The sequence below is a fragment of the Triturus cristatus genome, chromosome 2_2, assembly GCF_964204655.1.
Source record: "Triturus cristatus chromosome 2_2, aTriCri1.1, whole genome shotgun sequence".
In the NCBI taxonomy this organism is placed as follows: Eukaryota; Metazoa; Chordata; class Amphibia; order Caudata; family Salamandridae; genus Triturus; species Triturus cristatus.
In genome coordinates this window covers 83627155-83639826 of record NC_140582.1, presented here as the reverse complement: position 1 = coordinate 83639826, position 12672 = coordinate 83627155, and the positions used below count along the sequence as shown (strand labels likewise).

Here is a 12672-nt window from a genome sequence, read left to right as displayed (position 1 = left end):
ACTTGGTTACAATATCAGCGATCTCACCTCAGAGCCTCCCTCCAGGCGGCAGCGTGCACTATTCATACATATGAGCCTTGCTTGTACAGTGTGGTGGGCTGGGCTTTATATGGACAGCACATGTCTTAGCAGCAGCCCAGCCAGCTCTTGGCACCCTGAATGGCCTGCACCAGTAACATAATACGGCACAGCTCACAGTTCGATAAGCGGTTATATAATAGATAAACCTGCCCTTTTACTATCTCGAAGCGCTTGTGTTTTGACATCAGTTCTGTACTTTTATTTAAGTGAGGTCGATTGGCACCAAAGGTGGATGGGTGCTGGCACCACAACAGCACCACCGGGTGAAAAGACACACATTACTGTTTCTCTCTTCACTGCCGGTAACTGGGGTTAGATATGCAGACATCAGGCTTAAACACCATATGCTGTCTTGACCACAGTCCACAGCTTACTCCGAGAGATGGAGTAGGGTGTGAAACTTAGAATGTAACGAAACATGTGATAAGTCAATAATTCAATGGCCTGGCTCAGGCAATGCCTTTACTTGTAAGAAAAAAAAAAAAAAGAAAAAAAAAGATTATCTGTATCACAAAACTACTGTACATATGAAATTCAGAGGGTGAAATAATAAAATACAGGTACTTAGACATGAATCACGGTGCAGGAGAAAACTAGTAGTCGGATACTTAGCTAGGTTCTTGAAAAGGCACTACATGACGTGATATACAGTCAATACCAAAGGGGGCCAATAGCCCACAGGGAGGAAACCGGTCTGATCGGTTTCTTGGGATAACCCCCAGTTTCCCTCCCTCGTTTTCTGCCTGTTCCCAGGGTCACTTCTGGGTAGCATGTAATGCAGAGCTTGCAGGTTCATATCTGTCCCCTCACTGCCAAGCTTGCCACTCTACTTTTGTTTTTAGCCAATGCTGTTTGGCCTTCATCTATGGGCTGAGAGCGGGGGCGGCACATTCCCCGAATGTGGAGCTCAGTGAATACAACCCTCGGTCACAAAGGAGTTTCTCAGTCGCCACTGGTGTGGGACAACAGGTCTTGGGTGGCAAAATCTATCATACTGGCTGGAAGGTTATTTTTCCTCTTCATGCCAAGGTTGGTGACAGAGTGTGGAGACTGGTGTTTTAGAAGTCCAAATCTGGAAATGGTTTTGGGAAGTTCTTGCTTTTTAGTTATTCCTCCCAGACTGGAGGAGGGCACCTAACCCCTCTGGGCCAGATGAAGCCCAAGGCAGGCCAATGAATATTTGTAATATATGGGAAGCTCAGGGTGTCCTCATCCCATTCTGCGCGGGGGAGGAGCCGGGGGGGGGGGGACGACAACATTGCACATTACTCCGCTGCCTCACACTTAAGAGCCAACATATTAGGAGGAGGTTTAAAAAAAAAAAAAAAAGTCCCTTTAATGTCAGTAAGTAGTTTACATAAAACACCATCATTTAAAAACCATTTACCAATCCATATATTTTCCTTTACAGTTTCTTAATGCGTAAATGTATTCTTTGCTGCAGGTCACTTGCTCCTCATTAGGAGGGGTCGACCGCAGGACACCAGTGATCTCTGCAGTGAACCTCGCTGTGCCTCTTAAGTGTCTGCTCAGTTGTTCGTTGCCATCTACCAATTATAAAGGCATCTATTGTCTTTAAACAAATGTGTTGCTCCTTCTTTTATCTAATTTTTGTTCACTGAAACAAAAAACTTTAGTTAAGGTTGATGGAGGATACAGGCTTGGATAAACATACCCTCCAAAAGACATGAAATGGAGAAGCTAAGGTACAGACTTAACCTAAACTCCAAGCTACAATGGGAAAGGTGAGAGGTGGTACTGCATTGCTAAACACTTATAAAGTCCCAAAGGCGAGACCTATTGGCTATGCCAATGCTTGTTCTGTTTAGTAGAGCCAATAACAAAGTTTAAATGTTTTGCCTTTTTTCTTCCTGTATCATTTTTATGTAGTAGGAATGTTAAAAAGAGAACCCATTTGGAACGGATACACTTTTCACAAAGAACAACCGAGGACAGATCCAGGTGTGAAGACAAAGCATAGACCATCAACTGTGAATGTGTCATGTACACAGCTGTATAATACACTACCATCTGCCCAACCTCAAAATTACTTGCAGAAGCGATGCTGTACACAACCAACCTTTATCTCTTATGGTAAATAGCTGGTTAGAGATGCTTTCAGTAGGGTTTGGCGAGTAGTATATTTCACCAGGACTTGATACATACACACCGACAAAAACGCAAATACACTCTCCCTGTTTTTAAGGTCCTCCAAAATGTTGGTTATTTTACACAATTTTGTGATTTCTCTCACTTAGCACCCCTACCAAACCACATTCCTCTCCCTTTCTACTGCCCCATAAGACCCTCTCATGAGCCCTGATAGTCGTATAATGTATTTTAACATTATATAGTTGGGAAATCTGTAGCTCACCCCCCCCCCAAAAAAAATCTTACCGACCAAGCTACACCTCTGTAGATATAACACCTGATACGGCATCAGCATAAGACAAGTGTCTAATTATGACCATGTCAAGGTGAAATAAGAACAAACACAGAAATATAGCCAAAATTGTGCCGTCTGAATTTACGTCCTTTCACTTTATATGTTCACAAGGAAACATCTGGGACATACATTTGATGCAGATAATCTATGTCAATATCCGAATCCCAAGCAGGACCACAATAAGTATGAAGGCATGTAGGCGACCTTCACTAAAGTGTGACTATAGGCACTGCCTCTCCTGGGATCCATATTGCCCTAGGTAGTAGTAACATGAAGACTACAAGAAGTTGATTGAATATCTAAAGTCACATTAAACAACCTCATACATGCATGGCTTTTCGAAAAGTAGCAGCACTCCCCACCCCCCAGCGCCTTGAGACTCTCACAGGTGAGTAGTGTGCTTTACAAATGCTATGATTGATTGATTGATTGCATGCCTTAGTGGGTGTGCTTTCACTACATAGCGCTTTTTTGCCCTAACACCTTGGTCCTGAAGAAAGCCACTGTGACTCAACCAGCACGACCCATTGGCTGAAACATGTAGGATGTGAGAGACCACTAATTTCTCAATGCACATCCATTACTGTTTTTCACCCTACCTCAGTAATCCATTATTAAAATGTATCTCTCAAGGGCAGATATCCTGGAGGTAGTTTTAAATTTCACTCACAAATTCATTACATCACAAAGAAAATAAACCAGCTCCACTGTAATCAGGCGTCGCACCACATCTGAGATGCACTCGGCATCTTAGGTGGGAACCCAATGATGAAGCATGCCACCGACTAGGTTGGTGGGAGAGAGTTCTTTTTTTTTTTTTTTCAACGAATGTTTTTTCTGAGACGTCAGTTAATTGACCAAGAATGACAGTTGAATGTTATGGTAGCAAGCTTGTTCTTTTTGCTGGACATAATCTTAGTCGAACATTCCTAATCTGAAATTCCTATCTCTGATAAGATTTGGTATATAAGGGCTGTCACTTGATCACTTGTCAGGAGAGGTCCTCTGCCCTAATTATCGCACCAGATTCTGTTAGAGATGCTCTCACTTAACACCAGTGCACTTTGATGATGCTAAATATCGCCTGATAGTGATAAATCAGAGTCCTGGAGGAAGGCCGCTACCGCGGCAGAGGTTTGCCCTTGGCAGGGAACACTGCCTTGACAACTCCGCAAATAAGGACAGCTCTTGCTTTCAACAAGGTATGCAGTGCATTGCTTCTCCCTAATAAACTCAATACTGCAAATTGTTCCAATCTCCATGCTCTCCTAGTGTAGTGCACAGATGTGAGTTTTAGTGTGTTAGGTTTTAGATTACATTTTAACCATGTTAGAAATGTATATTTTATTCTTGTTGTTCACAACATGTCTTTTAGCTGTTTTTATGATATCATGTGTAGTTATTTTAGATGTGCTGAGAAACAGCCTTGTTGTGATAAATGATTTTTGTTTAAGAGTGTCTATTCTTTTTAGCGAAATCTGTGTTAATATTGTGAATAACGAAATAGGTTTATTTCTGTTGCCACTATGCCCCTGATCCTGTTGCAGGGATTCCTAGTAACCCAATAGTAGTAACTCGATTTCAATTATGTATTGGGTGGGGTTCAGCTGGTCTACAATAACATTTGTCTTTCACATTCAGCGCTGGTGCATTGAACCAAGTTCACCTGTGGGTGGGAAACAAACCTTGTAGAACTACGCCAGAGTTGTAGTTTACCCATCAGGAGATTATATATATATATATATATATATATATATATATATATATATATATATATATAGTATAGAAATATGCAGCTATTAACAATCCACCCACATAAAAGACTAAAACAAGAATCTGATAAAAATAAAACGAACAACAAGGTGTGCAAGGACGGAGGGGCAAGATGGCCGCGGGCGAGCTGAGCTGAGCAGTCGCTACTGACCCCCTCTCCTCGTAGTAAATGATGATGATGCACTGGTTAATATAATCAGACCCTGATGGCTTTTCTCTATACTTGGTACAAAGATTCACATTCTCCAGTCCAGATTCTGACCGAAGCGCCAAGCATAACGGAACTGACTCGATTAAGGGAGAGCTTCGTGAGGCTGAGGAGTGCATGTTGGAGGTACTGTTTAAAGCTAAAACTACGGAAGCTACACTTATTCAGCATGCCTCCACGGATTGCCAAAGCTGACAAGGCGAGAGAGAAAACAAAAGTACAGACACCCTTTCTAAAAGATGCAGCGGGGGAAACGGCGGCACATATCAGAGAGCTAGGGGCTACTCGGAAGATATTGCCTTCACAGCGTTCTAAGAAGACTGACTCAAGAAAAACTGAGACTTCCGATATGATTATCCCGTCTGAACCCGGCAGCCTGTTAGATACAAAGTTGCAGAGGGCAGGAAAACTCGACGAGGGGATAGGAAGCTGCAGTGGATCAGGGAATACTAAATCTAAAGACAGAGAGACTTCCCTCCGGCAACCTACCTTGTCCGAAATATTCGCAGGTCAGTCCGCTGCACCAGGTATACAGTTGCTAAACGAATCTAGCAGATCCAAACACAGCGGCGATCTCGGCGAGCTCGGGAGCGTCCTCGAGGACGCTGGAGGCGCGTCAGGTACGGACGCTCCAGTTGCCCAGCAACAGCAGAACCAGCAGCTCAGTATCACTGACGGAGCGCAGGAGCAGTCGGATACGTGCACAGAGCCTGCTTCTACATCTGCCTCTGTTCCGGCAAGGGCCTCTCCCCCGAACATCGAGGTCTCACAGGCAGGTAAAGCTGCTTTGGGGGGGGCACGGAGTGCTGATGAGGAAATGATGGTGGTAATCACTATGCTCGAAACAGAGTTGAGAGAGTCTAAGACCACTAATCCTTTGGAAGGCCCTTTGAAGTCCATGAAGGTGCCGTTGCCCATCGGCGGAAACTCTTTGTGCCTCACACCAGAGGCACGGCTGCAAGATGGCAAGGGGCTGACATCGTTGAAGGGAAAAGGTGACGCGGGGTCGGGGGATGGCGAGAGGTTTTTCTCCCTTAACGAAGATTCGGACTCACACTCGGTCCTGCCGAGCGAAGACCTAACAGAGGAGGATGAGGAAGACGAAGATGATGATCCAGAAGAGGTCTCAGTATCTGACTCTAGCTCCTCTGGGGGCGATACTGGCCAGAACGTGGGTAATAAGTCAACTACAAGGAAGAGACAAGTTAAGTTAAAATCAAATACCCAGCGCCCTGGCTTGCTGGGGGGGGGCCGAGAGAGGATTGCTGTGGGACTATTCAGGAACTTCTCAGGCAGGTCAGGAGGAAGATGTTAATGAACCTTTGAAACAGAATGCACCTTTCGACACCCTGTTTAATATGTTAAAACAAATACAAACAGAAGCCAGAGTCGTTAGCCGCAAGGCGAGGCAAGACGCAAAAAAGATCCAATCTTCATTGAGGAAGACTAATAAGCTGTATAGCGAGCTGGTTGGTAGAGTTACGGAGGTGGAGGAGCGTACGAGCAAGCTTGAAGATGACTGTAGCAGCTGGCAGACATTTAAGACAGCTCAGGAAAAAGCGACAGAGGACTTGCATTGGAAAATGGAGGATTTTGAGAATCGCCAAAGGCGAAACAATGTCAGAATTCTGGGGGTGGCTGAAGGGATCGAAGGTCAAGACATAATGTGCTTTGTGGTGAAGCTACTTAGAGGGGCGTTCCCGGAGTCTGAGTGGCAGTGGGACAGAGAGGTCCAGAGGGCGCACAGGTTTCCTCTTACGCCAAAAAAGGGGTATACGGCAGATGGCGGAGGAAAGTCGGGTCACCCAAGAGCTATTTTAGTTTATTTTGGGAATTTTCTCCTTAGACAGGAAGTTATCGAAAAGGCAAGGCCTAATAATAAGAGATCTTTTGATGGCGTCACATTTTTTGCTAGGCCGGATTTTTGCCACGTGACGGTTGAACGAAGGTGGAGGCTGAGGCAGTTGATCCCAAATTTCCAGGCGCTACATTCAGAAGCTTATTTATTGTTCCCGGCCAAGCTGAAAGTAATTACTCAAGGTAGAGTTAGGATGTTCTTTTCTGAGGTCAAAGCCCAGCAATTCATGGACGAACTGAAAAAATAGGGTACATAATATTTTTACCTGACTTGTTGGTTCTCAATGGAAGATGAGGTGTTTAGAATCACTATTCACAGTCTCAGGGGGGTATTAGTTAGCTAGAACTAGCACTAGTTTAGAGCTGGAGAGGGGAGAGGGGTACGACTACAGCCGCTCAGAACCGGCTACATATAGGTCTCTCGGACCTATTTGCCTGTCCAGGGGAGGGTGGGGGGGGGAAGGGAGGGGAGGGGGGTTGGGTGGGGGGGGTCCTTTTTGGGTGAAATTTTGTATTTTTGATGGTTTGATAATGCACATTTTTCTGCACAGATACATTTCTATGTTTAACACACTCTTGTGGGTAGCTTGGTACTCACAAAGTGGGTGTAGGAGACAGTATCATGGGGTGATAGCTCGATGTATGTTTTGGTTGTTAATAGTATGGCGGTCTAGGAGTAGGAACTTCAGTGATCTCCTGTAATGCCGTGCAAGATTGCTTCAATAAATGTCTGTGGGCTGAATAATCCTGGGAAAAGAATGAAAGTGGCAGGGTTGCTGAGTTCTTTGCAGCTGGACTTGGTTTGTCTTCAGGAAACCCACATTGAAGTTACACAGTTGTATTTGTTAAAGCAGCTGGGGTATGAAGTACTAGCAGCAAGTAAGCAAGGGACTAGAACAAGGGGCGTAGCAATATTAGGAAGGAAAAGGGATTTGGTGGTGCATCGGAAAAAAGAGGACCAATGGGGTAGGTGGGTGATGGTAGAGCTGAGCTTCAAAGGGATACGGATGACGTTAGCCACAGTATATGGTTCTACGGAAGATGACCCTGATCTCTGGACATCGAACTCGCACAGTGGCCAGAACCAGCTATATGCTGTGGGGATTTTAATATCCATGCTCCAAATAGCTCTTTTTTAGAATCCGGGGGACGGTATTTAGGGAGAAAGAGGAAGACATTTAAAGCCCTTTCTAACATGATTCTACACAACTCCCTTACTGATCCATGGATAAAGCTGCATCCCCTTAAAGATGGTAGCACCTATTTTTTGGCCCCGCATAAAGTATTGGTCAGGCTGGATTACTTTCTAGTTTCTAATTCCTTAATCACTCAGGTAAAAATTGAGAAACAACCTAGAATTATCTCAGACCACAGCCCCCTAGTTTTAACATTAAATACTACACAGATAAGTGTTACAAAAACTCAGTGGACTTTTGAGCGTATACTGCTAAGGGATGTTGCTTATCAGAAGCGAATGGAATCATGGATAACGAGCTACTGGGAGATCAATAGAGATACTGCCCCTCCTGGCGTGGTCTGGGATTGCTTTAAGGCTGGGATCAGAGGAGAAACATTGAGCTATGTGCTGACTAAACGGAAAAGTGAAAGAAGATATATGGAGGATATAAGGGCTAGATTATTGACAGCGGAAGATAATCTTGCTAGAGCTATAATACAGGGGCTTCCTCTAGAGACATATCTAGCTAGTATTACTTTCCTTAAATGGGACGCCACTGAAGGCATTAGCTCAAAAGCCGCGGAAAAGTACTTAGCGCATAAACAAGACTCATACGAGCTGAGTGAGAGAGTTGGACACATCCTCGCTGTCAGAACTAGACAGCGCATAGCTATGGCCGACATTAAGGAAATCCAAGATAGTCAGGGCAACTTAGTCACTGATCCCGTCCTTGTTAGGGAGGAGTTTCGGAAGTTCTATGCTAATCTCTACACTGGGGAAGAGGGGAGTACGTCAGTAGAAATGGAAATGGATCGGTATCTTAGGGACATTACAGCTCCTTTCTTGCCACTACAAGACAGAGATGAGCTCGATGTGCCATTTCATCTAGAGGAACTTAAGGGATCTTTGGACGGCCTGCCCTCGGGAAAAGCTGCTGGGCCAGACCAAATCCCGGTTGAATTTTATAAATTGTTCCAGGATATTATAGCGGTGGATATGCTTAATGTTATGATTCATACACAGCGGGGGGGGGCCACCCCCAGAGTCCTGGGGAATGGCAGATATTATAGTTATTCCTAAAAAGGGTAAACCCCCAACACTCCCAGGATCATATAGGCCCATTACTCTTATGAATTCTGATATAAAAATGTACTCTAAAATGCTGGCGACGAGGCTTGGAGGAAACATAGAGCAGCTAGTAAGTTCCTCGCAGCATGGTTTCATACCAGGCAAGGGAACCACTTTGCACGTCAGGACGGCCATAACTATGTTTGACGCCGCAGGGTCCCTGGGTGACCCTATCGCAGCACTATTTTTAGATGCCGAAAAGGCCTTTGATAGGGTCGCCTGGGGATTTTTGTGGGCGGTTCTGAAATGGTGTGGTATTGGAGATGGTTTTATAACTGCTCTACAAGCTCTGTACGTAGGTCCAACGGCCAAAATTAGAGTAAACAGGGGCCAATCAGACACAGTGGTAATCTCTAGGGGTACGAGACAGGGATGTCCTTCATCTCCCCTGCTCTTCGCACTATTTCTCGAGCCTTTTTTACGTAGGTTGGAGAGAAACAATAAAATCCCCCCAATGGTTTTAAATGGCCGGGTAATCAAAATCTTGGCATACGCAGATGACGTCGCCATACTCACTTCGAATCTGGATTTAGCTATCGGCGAGGTTGAAAGGGAAGCTGGTATATTTGGGCAATTTTCGGGCTATAGGTTGAACAGGTCTAAAACCCAGATAGTTAAGAATAAACACGTTCTTTGTACTGACACTAGAGTTGCCCTTTCCGCTAGTTATCTTGGGATAGTAATAACTGCAAACTTGGATACTCTCGTTGAGTTAAATATAAGCCCTTTGGTTGAGAAAGTAAAACTAGACCTAGAGAGAATTAATAATCTACATCTCTCGCTAGTTGGATGCACCAATGTACTTAAAATGAGTATTTTACCAAAATTTCTATATCTATTTAGAGCAATTCCGCTAATTTTTGAAACTAAGTGGTTCAATATTTTGGAAGGCATATTTAACAAATTTATATGGTCCCATGGGAAAACTCGTAGGGCTTACAGATTCATGACTCTACCAAGAGATAGAGGCGGATGGGGAGCCCCGGATTTCAGACTATATTATGTAGCATCTGCTCTTCAATATATGCAGGGGTTAATCGGAGGAGTGGGACATCTTCAGAAAGCTAGTTCCTCATCTACAGACATATATGCAATTTTATTAGGACAAGAGACAGAAAATTGCTTCTTATATTACACTGATCTTGCGTATTTAAGAGGGAAACAGTTTAGGACTCTTAATGCAGCTATACATGTCTGGAAGATTTTTCAGAAGCGGATGGGACTTGGCCCATTTAATAGATATGTCAGATTATATAATAATAAGATGCTTCCCTCAGAAATCTTTTCAGATTCAGTTATGGCCTCATGGAACCAAAAAGGAATTGTACAAATTGGGGATCTAAGAGATTCTGAGCGAGTGGTACAGTTTGAAGTTCTTGTAAATAAGCATGACTTGTCTAGAAAAGACTTCTTTAAATACCTACAGGTTAGAAGTTTTCTTGGAGACAAACGTGGTGGTATAGCAGGATATAACACCAATGATTTTATGGAGATATTAATTAATGGGGGTCTACATACAATCAGGTCAGCGTATGCATTATTAATTAAAACTAAAGCAGATGACTTGGATAAACATAGTCGCAAGTGGGCTGAGAAACTTGGGGGAGAAACGGAGGACTTTCAGGAGTCGCTTGAATTGGGCTGTACCATCCTACGCTCTGCTCCTTTGCAATCCCAACATTACAAAACTCTATTTTCGCTTTACCATACACCTGCTAGAATCGCCAAATGGGGGGGCAGTGCTGGGATAAACTGCCCTCGTTGCAACGCACCTGAGGCTGATATAATCCATATGTTTGCTACTTGCCCCCAACTCCATACCCTTCTTCGGGATATAGAGAATTTCTTGGATAGGGCATTTGGGATACGGATAGTCCTCTCTCCCGGTTGGATTCTGCTTGGAATAGGTCATGATGGAATTAGTGATGAAGTTAAGGAGTTTCTATTTATGACAATGGCGGTATTCAGATTAATTATAGCTAGGGCCTGGCTAGACAAAACTCCTCCCTTAATGCAGGTATGGCTAGCAAAACTTATTGCGACATTTAATTTGGAAAAACCTATATATGCAAAAAAGGGGAGAGTAGGGAAGGCTCTGGGTAAAAGAATATGGGAACCGCTTGCAAGATGGAGAGAGGGGATAGGGTAAATTCGTAGTATGTAAACCATCGCTCGGTTAAGATTTGGTAAGCTGAACTATATTTGCTTTAAAAAAAGAAAAAGTAGGAAATTATGTTGTACTATTGTCTACCTGCATATATATTTTGCATAAAATGTGCACTGTTTTGTGAGAAAATATTAAAAAGAATTTTTTAAAAAAAATATAAACGAACAACAAATTAAGCCCTCAGGAGTGGAGGTGGTAAGATCTGCCCCATGTGCAGGTAACTTCTAGCCACTTGTTAACTTTGCTACACATGATACAAGATGAGGACTCCAATCAGTTAATGATGATTTATTAGTAATGAAATTCAGCACCGGAGTACCGGGATGCTTTCACTGGTGTTCAAAGCCTTCTCTGTCCACGGCTTCTAATTCTAGATTTCTAGTCCGAGTCATCAGCTGATGTCATTATAAAGCAACAAGTTAAACCACAAAACAGCGCTTGCTCAAACACCGTTTGGTAACGTAGTATGAAAAGAAAAGTCGATGTGTCATGTTATTTTGCTTTGTGTATATTGTAGTATGTTCTGTTGCCAACAAATGATGCCACATTAGTAGGCAAAAGCAGCACATTACGTTAAAGTTTCCATGGTAACCAGCCACTGTTTATGGTTGTACAATAAGGCCACTCCCGCTCATTCCAAAACGGAGTAGAATGCTACCTACCGCTCACAGTGCTAACCTTAAGTGCTACATCCTTGGAGGTCACATTATGTGGAAAGGTCTGTGGGCTTTGATAGGCGTACCCTCCCAACCTAATCTCCATCATCTGCGAAACACCAGGGAAGATTTGCCACACTTTCAATCTTAGTGGTAAAAATAAATGTATGAATATGCATTTGGCAACAGTTTATTCTCCGGTAAAAACGTTTATAACACTACATTGCCCACTATGGCACACGTGTACGAGTATCTATCTATGCGTTTGACTGGCAGATAGACTGGCAGATACAACATGTATTGCTCTCAACTACGTTAGCTGGAAGCACGAATCATTGTGCAAGGGGGTGGTGGCTACGGGGAGGATGTGCTACGGATATTCTCTGTACATAGAGCTAAGCTGGGCCGAGGAGGACTGGAGGAGGGGGCGCTCATACTCACACAGGTGCCCCCCAGCTTGTTGCTCTCCACCACCGCCGTCCTCGCCCCGTATTCGGCCGCACGGCGGGCGCTGGCTAGCCCGCCGGAACCGCCACCTATCACCAGGTAGTCGAAAGCCAGCGGTCGGCCGGCGGGTGGCGGAGCCGCAGCCATGGCTCGGCGCGGGGGCAGTGGGCAGCGCCGGACGAGAGGGGCGAGGCCGGTGCTCAGGATCCGGTGCGCGGTTAGGCCTCTGTAGAAGAGCGGCGGCCGCACTGCCATGCCGAGGCGGAAGCGGGGCTCTGGTTTTATTGGAGAGAGCCCCGGGGAGGAGGTTCCTGCCAGCGTGCTGAGTCACTGTGAATCGAGGCAGCGCTGAGCCTGTTCCGACACGGGCCGCACCCTGCACCGGGAACGGCGCCTCAACTCAGGAAAAGTCTTCCCGCTACACCCGCGAGGCATTTTCAAGGCAGGGGTTTCACGGTACAAGACCTTCATCTTGTATGGGGCCCCGCCCTCGGCTTTCATCTACTTCAGCGCCCCCACGTATATGAAGTTACCTAAACACTCAATCTAATCTTCAGTTCGTTCGTTCGTTGCATTTGAGCAGATAAGTCAAATTCAGAGCACACAGCATATTTCACTTTCAAAAGAGCTGAAGAAAAATTATCAAAAATTGGGAGTGTTCTTGACAGCACCACCCCTTCCACTAGTGCATGAAATGGAAAAATAGAAGTGCAGGTACTCCGTACCAGAGTA

General features: G+C 44.6%; 1 protein-coding gene across 1 annotated transcript in view; it reads right to left on the bottom strand.

Moving 5' to 3' along the window:
* Positions 1-12438, bottom strand: part of GSR (glutathione-disulfide reductase) — a 145726-nt gene extending 133288 nt beyond the window's left edge. Inside the window, exon 1 of the mRNA XM_085641083.1 lies at positions 11935-12438. Within this exon, the coding sequence (XP_085497209.1) occupies positions 11935-12195 (261 nt within the window). The 5' untranslated portion in view covers positions 12196-12438. The remainder of the gene's footprint in view (positions 1-11934) is intronic.
* Positions 12439-12672: the final 234 nt, after the last annotated feature.